Consider the following 14747-nt stretch of genomic DNA (forward strand, 5'->3'; position numbering starts at 1 on the left):
ACAAGTTGCAAGCCTCATGCATAGTATACTAATAGTGCCCGCACCTCGTCCTACTTAGCTTGGACTACCGGATCTTTGCATGCCATGTTTCAACCAAGTGTCACAAAGGGGTACTTCCATGCCGCCTGTACAAAGGTCTAAGGAGAAAGCTCGCATTTTGGATTTCTCGCTTTTGATTATTCTCAACTTAGACATCCATACCGGGACAACATGGACAACAGATAATGGACTCCTCTTAAATGCATCAGCATGTAGCAATGATTATTATTCTCATATGAGATTGAGGATATATGTCCAAACTGAAACTTCCACCATGATTCATGGCTTTAGTTAGCGGCCCAATGTTCTTCTCTAACAATTTTGCATGCTCCAACCACTAAAATGATAGATCCTTCAGACAAGACGGACATGCATAGCAACTCACATGATATTCAACAATAGTTGATGGCGTTCCCCAGAAGCATGGTTATCGCACAACAAGCAACTTAATAAAATATAAAGTGCATAAGTACATATTCAATACTACGATAGTTTTTAAGGCTATTTTGTCCCATGAGCTATATATTGCAAAGGCGAATAATGGAATTTTAAAGGTAGCACTCAAGCAATTTACTTTGGAATGGCGGAGAAATACCATGTAGTAGGTAGGTATGGTGGACACAAATGGCATAGTAGTTGGCTCAAGGATTTTGGATGCATGAGAAGTATTCCCTCTCGATACAAGGTTTAGGCTAGCAAGGTTATTTGAAGCAAACTCAAGGATGAACCGGTGCAGCAAAACTCACATAAAAGACATATTTTAAACATTATAAGACTCTACACCGTCTTCCTTGTTGTTCAAAACTCAATACTAGATATTATCTAGACCTTAGAGAGACCAAATATGCAAATCAAATTTTAGCAAGCTCTATGTATTTCTTCATTAATGGGTGCAAAGTATATGATGCAAGAGCTTAAACATGAGCACAACAATTGCCAAGTATCACATTATCCAAGACATTTTAGAATTACTACATGTAGCATTTTCCATTTCCAACCATATAACAATTTAACGAAGAAGAAACTTCGCCTTGAACATTATGAGTAAAGCCTAAGGACATATTTGTCCATATGCAACAGCGGAGCGTGTCTCTCTCCCACAAAGTGAATGCTAGGATCCATTTTATTCAAACAAAAACAAAAACAAAAACAAACCGACGCTCCAAGTAAAGAACACAAGATGTGATTGAATAAAAATATAGTTTCAGGGGAGGAACCTGATGATGTTGTCGATGAAGAAGGGGATGCCTTGGGCATCCCCAAGCTTAGACGCTTGAGTCTTCTTAAAATATGCAGGGGTGAACCACGGGGGCATCCCCAAGCTTAGAGCTTTCACTCCTCTTGATCATAGTATATCATTCTCCTCTCTTGACCCTTGAAAACTTCCTTCACACCAAACTTCAAGCAAACTCATTAGAGGGTTAGTGCACAATTGATAATTCACACATTCAGAGGTGACACAATCATTCTTTACACTTCTGGACATTGCATAAAGCTACTGGACATTAATGGATCAAAGAAATAAATCCAACATTGCAAAAGAGGCAATGCGAAATAAAAGGCAGAATCTGTCAAAAACAGAACAGTCCGTAAAGACGAATTTAAAGCTGGCACCAGACTTGCTCAAATGGAAAAACTCAAAACTAATGAAAGTTGCGTACATATCTGAGGATCATGCTCGTAAATTGGCAGATTTTTTCGAATTTTCTACAGATACTTGTGCCCAGATTCGTGACAGACAGCAATGCTGTTTCTGCGCAGCGATCCCAAATATAACATCAACTTTGACATAGAAACTTTACTTGGCACAAAAACATGATAAGGGGAGGTTGCTACAGTAGTAAACAACTTCCAAGACTCAACAAAACAGTAGCAAAATAAACACATGGGTTATCTCCCAAAAAGTGCTTTCTTTATAGCCATTAAGATGGGCTCAGTAATTTTAATGATGTTCTCATGAAAATAGAACATGGAGCAAAAGGAGCATCAAGAAGCAAATTCAAAACACATTTAAGCCTAATCCACTTCCTATGAAAAGGAATCTTGTACACAAATAAATTCATGAAGAACAAAGTGGCAAGCATAGAAAAGCAACACAAGCGCAATTTCAAGATTCTCAACATAAAGAGGGGAAACTTAATATTATTAAGATGCATATAACCATGTTTCCCTCTCTCATAATAACTTTCAGTAGCATCATAAACAAACTCAACAATATAACTATCACATAAAGCATTCTTGTCATGAGCTACATGCATAAAATTATTACTCTCCACATAAGCATAATCAATTTTATTAGTTGTAGTGGGAGCAAATTCAATAAAATAACTATCATTATTATTCTCATCACCATTATCATCATATATAGGAGGCATATTGTAATCATAATTAACTTTCTCCTCAATAGTAGGTGGACTGAAAATATCATATTCATCATTGCAAACATCATATATAGGAGGTAAAGTATCATCCAAGTAAATTTTCTCCTCCAAGCTTGGGGGACTAAAAATATCACAACCAGCTTCCCCAAGCTTAAATTCTTCCATAGCTTTAGCAATAATGGTGTTCAAAGAGTTCATGCTAACAACATTGCTACAACTATTTTGCAAACAAAGTTCCATGGGTTTTTTAATTTTCTCTTCAAACACATCATGTCCTAACTCAAGATAAATACTATAAAGATCTCTAATTTTTTTGTTGTTTTCCATTAAACCTAACTAGTGAAAAATAAAAGCAAGTACAGGACTAGACATGATAACAAAATAAATTAAATGCAAGTAACTATTTTTTTGTGTTTTGATATAGAACAAGTAAACAATACAGAAAGTAAAGCAACTAATTTTTTGTGTTTTTAATAATAAAGCAAACAAGACAGTAAATAAAGTAAAGCAAGACAAAAACAAAGTAAAGAGATTGGATGTGGAGACTCCCCTTGCAGCGTGTCTTGATCTCCCCGGCAACGGCGCCAGAAATTTAGCTTGATACGCGTAGATGCACACGTCCGTTGGGAACCCCAAGTGGAAGGTATGATGCGTATAGAAGCAAGTTTCCCTCAGTATGAAACCAAGGTTTAATCGAACCAGTAGGAGCCAAGAAGCACGTTGAAGGTTGATGGTGGCGAAATGTGATGCGGCGCAACAACAGGGATTCCGGCGCCAACGTGGAATCTGCACAACAAAACCAAAGTACTTTGCCCCAACGAAACAGTGAGGTTGTCAATCTCACCGGCTTGCTGTAACAAAGGATTAAACGTATCGAGTGGAAGATGTTTGCAAGAAAATAGTAAAACACAATTGCAGTAGATTGTATGCTATGTAAAGAATAGGACCGGGGTCCACAGTTCACTAGAGGTGTCTCTCCCATAAGATAAAAGCATGTTGGGTGAACAAATTACAGTCGGGCAATTGACAAATAGAGAAAGGCATAACAATGCATATACATGATATGATAAATATAGTGAGATTTAATTGGGCATTACGACAAAGTACATAGACCGCCATCCAACTGCATCTATGCCTAAAAAGTCCACCTTCAGGTTATCATCCGAACCCCATTCAGTATTAAGTTGCTAAGCAACAGACAATTGCATTAAGTATGGTGCGTAATGTAATCGACAACTACATCCTTAGACATAGAATCAATGTTTTATCCCTAGTGGCAACAGCACATCACAACCTTAGAACTTTCTCACACGTCCCAGGTGTCAATGAAGGCATGAACCCACTATCGAGCATAAATACTCCCTCTTGGAGTTAAGAGTAAAAACTTGGCCAGAGCCTCTACTAATAACGGAGAGCATGCAAGATCATAAACAACACATAAACAATAGATTGATAATCACCATAACATAGTATTCTCTATCCATCGAATCCCGACAAACACAACATATAGAATTACATATAGATGATCTTGATCATGTTAGGCAGCTCACAAGATCCAACAATGAAGCACAACAAGGAGAAGACGACCATCTAGCTACTGCTATGGACCCATGGTCCAGGGTGAAACTACTCACTCATCACTCCGGAGCGATCATGGCGATGAAGAGTCCTCCGGGAGATGAATCCCCTCTCCGGCAGGGTGCCGGAGGCGATCTCCTGAATCCCCCGAGATGGGATTCGCGGCGGCGGCGTCTCTGGAAGGTTTTCCGTATCGTGGCTCTCGGTACTGGGGTTTTCGCGACGGAGGCTATAAGTAGGCGGAAGGGCAGGTCAAGAGGCGGCACGAGGGGCCCAGGGGGCAGGCCGGCGCGGCCAGGGCCTGGGCCGCGCCGCCCTATCCCCTGGCCACCTCGTGGCCCCACTTCGACTCTCCTTCGGTCTTCTGGAAGCTCCGTGCAAAAATAGGACCCTGGGCGAAGATTTCGTCCAATTCCGAGAATATTTCCTTACTAGGATTTCTGAAACCAAAAACAGCAGAAAACAAGAATCGGCTCTTCGGCATCTTGTTAATAGGTTAGTTCCAGAAAATGCATAAATATGACATATAATGTGCATAAAACATGTAGGTATCATCAATAAAGTGGCATGGAACATAAGAAATTATCGATACGTTGGAGACGTATCATCTACTCACGCTTCTTTTCCTGTAGACAGTGTTGGGCCTCCAAGAGCAGAGGTTTGTAGAACAGCTGCAAGTTTTCCCTTAAGTGGATCACCCAAGGTTTATCGAACTCAGGGAGGAAGAGGTCAAAGATATCCCTCTCAAGCAACCCTGAAATCACGATACAAGAAGTCTCTTGTGTCCCCAACACACCTAATACACTTGTCAGATGTATAGGTGCACTAGTTCGGCGAAGAGATAGTGAAATACAAGTAGTATGGATGTATATGAGTGGTAATAGTAATCTGAATAAAATATGGCAGCGAGTAAACATGCAGTAGAACAGTAAATAAGCGGTGATTCGATGTTTGGAAACAAGGCCTAGGGATCATACTTTCACTAGTGGACACTCTCAACATTGATCACATAATAAATAATAACTTCTCTCATTTGTGCTACATACACTCTTTTGTTGGATGACAAACACCATTCGTTGTGTAGGACTACAAGAGCTCCCTCAAGCCGGAGTTAACAAGCGCCACAACATTCGGCATTCATATTTAAGTAACCTTAGAGCATAATAGATCTTTGCAAAATAAACCGAGAACTAACATAGCATACACACTGTCCACATTACACTATGAAAGGAGGAATAGATCACATCAATAGTATCATAATGATAATTAACTCCATAACCTACAAGAGATCATGATCATAACCTACGACAAGAACCACACGATGCACACACTGTCACCATTACACCATGCAGGAGGAATAGACTACTTTAATAACATCACATGAGTAGCACATAGACTAGTAGCGATACAAGCTCATCATATGGATCTCAATCATGCATGGCAATTCATGAGATCATTGTATTGGAGTATAGAGAGAGAGATTAACCACATAGCTACCGGTACAGCCCTTAGCCTCGAGGGAGAACTACTCCCTCCTCATCATGGGAGCAGCAGCGTTGATGAAGATGGCGGTGAAGATGGCGGTGGTGTCGATGGAGAAGCATTCCGGGGGCACTTCCCCGTCCCGGCGGCGTGCCGGAACAGAGACTCCTGTCCCCCAGATCTTGGCTTCGCGATGGCGGCGGCTCTGGAACTTTTCTCGTACCGTGGTTTATTCGTATCGAAGATTTCGGTCAGGGGCTTTATATAGGCGGAAGGGCAGCCTCGGAGGGGGCCTGGTGGAGCCAGACCATATGGGGGCGCGCCCACCCCCTGGCCGCGCCGCCAGGTGGTGTGGGGCCCCCTGGCTCCCCTCTGGTCCCTTTTCGATGCTGGAAGCTCCCGGGAAAAATAAGATGTTGGGCGTTGATTTCGTCAAATTCCGAGAATATTTCCTTACTAGAATTTCTGAAACCAAAAACAACAGAAAACAGGAACAGGCACTTCGGCATCTCGGCAATAGGTTAGTTCCGGAAAATGCATCAAAACGATATAAAGTGTGAACAAAACATGTAGGTATTGTCATAAAACAAGCGTGGAACATCAGAAATTATAGATACATTGGAGACGTATCAGCATCCCCAAGCGTAGTTCCTACTCGCCCTCGAGTAGGTAAACGATAACAAGAATAATTTCTGAAGTGACATGCTACCATCATAATCTTGATCAACATTATTGTAAAGCATATGACATGAATGGAGTGATTCAAAGCAATGATCTATAGTTTGCTAACAAAAGATAATGACTAAACAAATGAATCATATAGAAAAACTTTTCATGAATAGTACTTTCAAGACAAGCATCAACAAGACTTGCATAAGAACTAACTCATAAGCAATAAATTCTAAGTAAAGGCATCGAAGCAACACAAAGGAAGATATAAGTTTCAGCAGTTGCTTTCAACTTTCAACATGCATATCTCATGGATAATTGTCAACATAGAGTAATATGATGAATGCAAATAAGCAAGTATGTAAGAATCAATGCACAGTTGACACAAGTGTTTGCTTCTAAGATGGAAGGAAATGGGTAAACTGACTCAACATAAAGTAAAAGATAGGCCCTTCGCAGAGGGAAGCAGGGATTAAATCATGTGTTAGAGCTTTTCAAGTTTTGAAATCATATAGAGAGCATAAAAGTAAAATTTTAAGAGGTGTTTGTTGTTGTCAACGAATGGTAGCGGGTACTCTAACTACCTTATCAACCAGACTTTCAAGAGCGGCTCCCATGAAGGACGTTATCTCTACCAGCAAGGTAGATCATCCCTCTTCTCTTTTGTTTACACATGTACTTTAGTTTTATTTATTAGATGACACTCCCCCCAACCTTTGCTTACACAAGCCATGGCTAACCGAATCCTCGGGTGCCTTCCAACATTCACATACCATGGAGGAGTGTCTATTTGCAAATTTAAGTTGCTTACTGATAGATCAAGGCAACACATGTGAAGAGAATTATTAATGCAAGTTAATTAATTGGGGCTGGGAACCCCATTGCCAGCTCCTTTTGCAAAATTATTGGATAAGCGGATGAGCCACTAGTCCATTGTGAAAGTCTGTCAGAAGTAAATAACAAGATCGAAAGATAAAACACCACATACTTCCTCATGAGATATAAAACATTGACACAAATAAGAGATAATAACTTTTGAATTGTTTAAAGGTAGCACATGAAGTATTTACTTGGAATGGCAGGAAATACCACATAGTTGGTAGATATGGTGGACACAAATGGCATGGGTTTTGGCTCAAGGTTTTGGATGCACGAGAAGTATTCCCTCTCAGTACAAGGCTTTGGCTAGCAAGGTTATTTGAAGCAAACACAAGTATGAACCGATACAGCAAAACTTACATAAGAACATATTGCAAGCATTATAAGACTCTACACTGTTTTCCTTGTTGCTCAAACACTTTTACCAGAAAATATCTAGATCTTAGAGAGACCAATCATGCAAACCAAATTTCAACAAGCTCTACAGTAGTTCTCCACTACTAGATTTAAACTACATGATGCAAGAGCTAAAACATGATTTATGAGAGCTCAAAACAATTGCCAAGTATCAAGTTATTCAAAACCATATGAAGCATTTTCTGATTCCAACAAAATAACAATAAGTGAAGCGATCAACTTTCGCCATTGAACATTAAAACCACAACTAAGAACACAAGTGTTCCATATGAAAAAGCGGAGCGTGTCTCTCTCCCACATGAGCATGAATTTATTTAGAGAATGAAAATAACAAAGCGAAAATAAAAGCACACAGACGTTCCAAGTAAAGTACATAAGATGTGACCGAATAAAAATATAGTTTCACTAGAAGTGACCTGATAAGTTGTCGATGAAGAAGGGGATGCCTTGGGCATTCCCAAGCTTAGATGCTTGAGTCTTCTTAAAATATGCAGGGATGAACCACCGGGGCATCCCCAAGCTTAGACCTTTCACTCTTCTTGATCATAGTATATCATTTTCTTCTCTTGACCCTTGAAAACTTCCTCCACACCAAACTTCAAGCAAACTCATTAGAGGGTTAGTGCATAATAAAAATTCACATGTTCAGAGGTGACACAATCATTCTTAACACTTCTGTACATTGCACAAAGCTTCTGAAAGTTAATGGAACAAAGAAACTCATTCAACATAGCAAAAGCGGCAATGCGAAATAAAAGGTAGAATCTGTCAAAAACAAAACAGTCCGTAAAGACGAATTTTGCAGGGGCACTTAACTTGCTCAAACGGAAAAACTCAAAACTAATGAAAGTTGCGTAGATATCTGAGGATCACGCACGTAAATTTTCAGATTTTTTTGACTCTTCTACAGAGAGATCTGCGCGAATTCGTGACAGACAGCAATGCTGTTTCTGTGCAGCAATCCAAATCTAGCATCAACTTTACCATAGAGACTTTACTTGGCACAAAAACATGATAATGAGAGTTGCTACAGTAGTAAACAACTTCCAAGACACAACAAAAAAGTAGCAAAATAAACACATAGGTTATCTCCCAAGAAGTTCTTTCTTTATAGCCATTAAGATGGGCTCAGTAATTTTAATGATACTCTCGCAAGAAATAAGAGTTGAAGCAAAAGAGAACGTCAAGAAGCAAATTCAAAACACATTTAAGCCTAACCCACTTCGGGCCTGCAGCAGTGATATGCCTGTGGGGGCGGCAGCACAGGGGAAGTTCAGAGTCTTACCTCTCAGGGTGAAAACCCAAGGTCTGGCCTTAACTGGTTGTGCCTGGCAATGTTCTTCTTGGAGGCATTGTTTTGAGAGTGGGGACTATCTTCAGGGTGAAAACCTAAGAACTTTGGTTGGGCGACGACGGCGCTGGTGCACTGTTCCCTTCTTGGAGGCGTCGCTTTTGGACAGTCTGTACTTCAGGTGTTGTCATGGTGGTGGTTGTATTGCTGTTGCTAGGTCTAGAAGGTTGTAGAGGGACTTTTATTTCTTAGTTTTCTTTACTCTTTTTTGGTTGTGTGCATCTGTACAGCCATTAGGGTGGAGCGTTGTTGCAGAGGCTAGGTGTGATTGGTATATTTTGATATTAATATATTCTCTTTATCGAAAAAATTGGTAGGATGAAGCTCGACGATGCCCAACCAATCCTTGATTCGCCCGAAATGCGAGTGGAGTAAAGGCAATGGATAAATAGGTGGTCAACTGATTCCGTACATTGCTTGCAAAGGGGGCAAATGCTAGAATTTGGCCACCCCCGCTTTTGTAAACAATCTGCCGTCCAAATTCTATTTTGGTTTGCAAGCCACGTGATGAACTTGACTTTGAGAGGAGCTCGAGCTTTCCAAATGTACTTGTTCATGGGCGAAGCGATGGACCCAATAAATTGCACCTCATAGGCCGACTTAGCGGAGTATTCTCCATTAGGCGTAAGCCTCCAAATAATATCATCGTCTTCGTCGTCGCGAAGACTGACGTTTCCAATAAGCGACCAAAGCTCAGCAAATTGTGAAAAGTGCTCCATGGTGAAGGGGCGAGCCAAGTCAATATTTGTCACCCAAAGTTCCTCATGCAATGCAAGGCTAATACAAGTTAGATTAATGACCAAAAGTTGACTCCATGATAGCTTTGCCATAATTTTTACTACTACTTCACTTTTATCTGTATAAAGTAGAGAACAATTGTGTTGTGGAATACCATATTGCAATTCAGGAGCACAAGACCATCACCAAACAAGTAACCAAGAAACTTCCTGGCTTATTCCTTTTGCCCATGACACAGTTTTCCAGTGCTGACGTGCCCTATCTTAGTTTACCGGACAATTATTGCACAACTTGTTGTAATATATCAATAGAAAAGTACAACTTGTGCTGTAGGAAAATGACAGCCTTGGAACTGCTAAGCAGGGGATTAATTAGTAATTCAGATAGAATGACGAAGATGCAGGACTAATTCGTATTGCAGCTATAATTTGAGGCCACAAGGAGTACCCATTGGACCTAATTAAACTGTTACTGCAAGCAATCCACACAGAGTTAGCTTTGCAAGAACTAAGCTAACCATGGAAGCGGCTCTCGTGAGTGTAGCGACAGCAGCCCTGAAACCTGTCATGGGGAAGCTTGGTACTTTGCTGGGCGACAAGTACAAGCGTTTTAAAGGTGTGCATGGCGAGATCGAGTTCCTTACTCGTGAGCTTGCTGCCATGGATGTGTTTCTCATGAAGATTTCGGAGGAGGAGGATCCCGATGTGCAGGATAAAGTTTGGATGAACGAGGTGCGTGAGCTGTCCTATGACATGGAGGACTGCATCGACGACTTCATGCAAAGCATCAATGATAAGGACTCTAAGCCAGGATTCATGGATAAGATCAATCACTTGCTGGGAAAGATGAAGGCGCGCCGTCGGATTGGCAATGAGATCAATGATTTGAAGAAGCAGATCACTCAGGTGGGCGAGAAGAACACAAGATACAAGACTGAGCTGGGAAAGAGAAATGCAAGGCACAATCCCGTCAAAGCATTCTCGGAAACCATCAATGGAGCCGTTGACACTAGAGCTCTTGTTATCTTTGACCATGTGTCAAAGATTGTCGGAATTGATGAATCGAGGACTGAAATTATAAATTTGTTGACTGAAGAGGAAGGACATGTGTCAACACGACAACCAAAGATAGTATCCATCGTTGGGTCTGGAGGAATGGGCAAAACGACTCTTGCAAATCAAGTGTACCAAAAGCTTAGACGAGAATTCCACAGTTTTGCTTTCGTATCTGTGTCACGTAGTCCAAACATGACGAACATCCTGAGAACCATCCTTAGTAAGATTAGCAAGAAAAATTATGCTGTTACTGAAGAAGGGAGCATTCAGCAGCTTGCTATCAACATCAACGAGTTCCTGAAAGACAAAAGGTACATACTTACTACTATGTATATGGTTTTTTGGACTCGCTAAAACGCAATCGCCAGCTTTTAAGTTAAAACACAGTCAATATTTCATTCATAGGATTTTTGCGCATGCTGCTCTCTTCAGTGGCCTGTAGAGCTGATGAAGTTTTTGTGTTGCTTAGTGCTTGAGTCACATGGTGAACTAGTCGCGCCTTAGTCTAACTCTTATATTAATTAAAATCATACAAAATCACGTTGAACATTATAAATGCAAAAGAAGATTAATTTAGATTGCATCTAATAATATCCTTCAGCAGCTTGGATGTCCCTTCTGCCCTTGATTCATTCATACATATACGAGCTTTCTGCTGCTTCACATGCGGAAGTAAATTAGTATTGGAGACGAAGTATGTGGAGGAAGGAGGTCCCTAGGCTTTTCTTTAGGTGGAAGAATCCTTCATCTCTAAGATTCCTCCCGTGGATTATTATTCATCTTCCATGAAGTTCCACAAATGATGCAACAAAACCAAGGAATGCCCGTGAATGGTTGCTAATTAGCAGTTAGTCGCCAGGTAAACAAAATTATAGGAAATACTTTACCAAAATTCAAAACAAATAGATATGTTTTTAATTTACCACACATGCATGCACGTTATCCCAACTCACGGAAAAATAATTAACACATAAAACCTACTTGTCATTAATCACCATAACAAAATAACACAAGTCTAGGATACTAGGTGCACTTTCGTGATATACAGAATAAACAATTACAAACAAAAATTAATTACGTCGGCAACATTTGCAATTTCAACAACATTGACTATTAGTTGTATTTTTATGTTGCCAGTGTGAAAAACATGTTCAGTTAAAGTCTACTCCCTTTGTCCTCAAAAGAGTGTACTTCTTGGTTTTTAAGGCATATTAAGGATTTTGCATTGGAAAGTATTAATCATCATCTCTTACCTCTCTGCATATCCAATGAGCTAAGTGCATCTAGAAAACAAAGAGACCATGCGCTGGATGTCATTGGTCTTAATTCCCGTGCGATGAGAGAGAAACAAATTTTCTACTTTAAAGTGCATTGAAAGAAAAGAAGTACACTCTTTTGTGGATAAATTTTACATATACGTCCACTTATTTGAGGACGGAGGGAATATCTTGTTGAACACCCTTAATATTATTTTGGCCCCACTAATATTTCAAAAATCCATGTGTAGGTACTTTATTGTTGTTGATGATATATGGGACATGGATGCATGGGATGTTATTAAGTGTGTATTCCCCATGACCAGTACTGGTAGTAGAATAATCATCACTACTCGTATAAACAGTATTGCAGAAGCATGCAGTTCATCATTCAATGGCCATATTTTTGCTATAAGGCCTCTTGGTATTGTGAACTCTAGAAAATTATTCTACAGAAGACTATTCGACTCCGAAGAGCATTGCCCTTCTCACCTTGAAGAAGTTTCTGATCAAATCTTGCAGAAATGTGATGGCATGCCTTTAGCAATCACTGCTATATCTGGCCTGCTAGCTAGCAAACAAAAAACAGTGCTTATATGGAATGAAGTCAAAGATTCAATTGGTTATGCACTTGAGAGAAATCGTAGTGTTGAAAGTATGATGAAGATATTGTCACTTAGTTACTTTGATCTGCCTTCTCTTCTAAAAACATGCATCTTGTACCTGGGTATATTTCCAGAAGATGCTATAATCAAGAAGAAACGTCTAATAAGGAGTTGGATTGCTGAAGGATTCTTTCATAAAGAAGGCAGATATACGGTAGACGAGTTAGGAGAGATGTGTTTCAATGAGCTCGTCAATAGGAGTTTGGTCCAACTGGTGATTGATGAAGACCATAAGCTGAATACTATTAGAGTTCATGACACAATTCTTGATTTCATCATATCCAAGTCCACTGAGAGTAACTTTGTTACTTTGGTAGGTGTTCCCTTTGTACCAATTAATGGCGAAAGGAAAGCTCGGCGGCTGTCTCTCCAAGTTGGTAGAGAGGAAAGTTCTATCGTGCCAACAAGGGGCCTTGTATTGTCCCATGCCCGATCACTCAATATTTTTGGAAATTCAGAAATTCCACGATTGGATGAGTTCACTCGTGCACGTAGTCTGGATTTTGGGGGTCCGGGTTCCCCTTACCCTGGAAGCAGCAAATTGAAAAGCCACCATATTAATAATATAGGGAGGTTGCTTTATCTAAGATACCTTAACCTCAGGGGAACAGAAATAACTGAGCTCCCAGCACATATCGGGTGTCTACGATGCCTACAGATATTGGATCTAAGAGACACATTCGTAAGGAAACTGCCAGCAAGCATAGTGAATCTAGGGAATTTGGTGCAACTCTTTACTGATCGGGAAGTTGCATTTCCTGATGGAATTGTGAAGCTGCAGTCACTTGAGGTGTTGCAACAGGTTGGCTTCTTCAGGCAGACGTTTAAGTTCATGCAAGAACTTGGCCAATTTCTGAATCTAAGGATGTTGTCTATTGATTTCCAAGAACATATTCCATATGGAGGTACACGTGATGCTACAGAGTGGGAGGAAGCTATTGCTTCTTTTATTCATGGCCTTATTTCTATGATCAACCTTTGTTGTTTAAAAATTAGAAATGGGACCAGCTTGCCTTTGGGAACTTTGTGCCCTGTTCCACTTAGCCTCCATAAACTTGTGGTACATGATTCGCCATTCTCGAAGGTTCCTGAATGGATATCCTCACTTGTCAATCTCCAAGAGATAAATATTGAAGTGGAGGGAATCATGCAGAATGATCTCTGCATTCTTGGAAGCTTACCCGCTCTGCTCAAGCTAGAACTAAACGAGGGATACCTTAGTTCTTGGAAGCTTACCCGCTCTACTCAAGGTAGAACTAGAATGTTGACAGTTAGTGGTGAAGTTGGGTTCCCATACTTGACGAAGTTTCAGTATGGTACAAAGAGTCGAGGAATGGATATGAAGTTTGCAGCAGGTTCCATGCCCAAGCTAGAAATGCTCGTGATTTTTATGGGCATGCCATGTATGGATGAAACTGAGACAGTTGGTTTTGATTTTGGGATAAAAAATCTCCCCAAACTCGTTACTCTCGTTTGTAGAGTAAACGGCGATCCCTGCAGTTTTGAGGCTTCTATGAAGAGTGTGGTCAGCACACATCCCAACCGCCCTACTGTGCTCGTTCGTGGAATCTATCCGTAATGCGGCGCCAGGTCTGATTTCTTGGTGTTCGTGGAATACTGGAATCCATTCCTTTAAATGATACTTACTACATTCATCCGGGTGTAGTTACACCCACGCGTGTTTCTCATAATCTAGAGAGTATATATATAATGAATTTTCTATTCTACTGTAGAAAACACTGGCCTTCCTTGTACAAAATTATTTTCATTTGTTTTTCCTGAAACGTTAATTCAGGTTCATGTTTTAGTGGGCATTTTCGCTACACACTCATGCGGCTAAGCATATCATTAGGGACTGTGAAGATGGCCTCATTAGAAGAAAAAAAAGATAGTTATCTATTATACAAAAATCGTTCGGCGTCACGGAACGCCAAAAGCAGACAGAAAAAGGTTGGACATCGAAGTGGAAGTTCATACCCCACAGCATGTTTCCTTCTTCAGGAAAACACAAGAAGCCAAGGAAGGAACTGAGACCTCAACCGTTGCGAGCACTAACAGTTTCGGATTTGCACGCACCTCGAACCCTCGATCGTTTTAACCGCCCGTAAGCCATGAACAGCAGTGCACATCAACAAGAGTAAACACCGAGGCTGGATTATTGCATTTGCAATGGCCTAGGATACGTACATATATATACACATGAAGCACATCGACGTACATAGGGGTGGAAATTGGTA

General features: G+C 40.5%; 1 protein-coding gene across 1 annotated transcript; it reads left to right on the forward strand.

Annotated features, from left to right (window-relative positions):
- Positions 1 to 10052: 10052 nt before the first annotated feature.
- Positions 10053 to 14089, forward strand: LOC127303348 (disease resistance protein RGA5-like). Its single transcript, XM_051334090.1, has 2 exons — positions 10053 to 10900; positions 12097 to 14089. Exons 1-2 carry the CDS (start codon positions 10053 to 10055, stop codon positions 14087 to 14089), a joined length of 2841 nt encoding a protein of 946 aa, XP_051190050.1.
- The last annotated feature ends 658 nt before the right edge of the window (positions 14090 to 14747 follow it).

This window comes from Lolium perenne, chromosome 5 (assembly GCF_019359855.2).
Source record: "Lolium perenne isolate Kyuss_39 chromosome 5, Kyuss_2.0, whole genome shotgun sequence".
In the NCBI taxonomy this organism is placed as follows: Eukaryota; Viridiplantae; Streptophyta; class Magnoliopsida; order Poales; family Poaceae; genus Lolium; species Lolium perenne.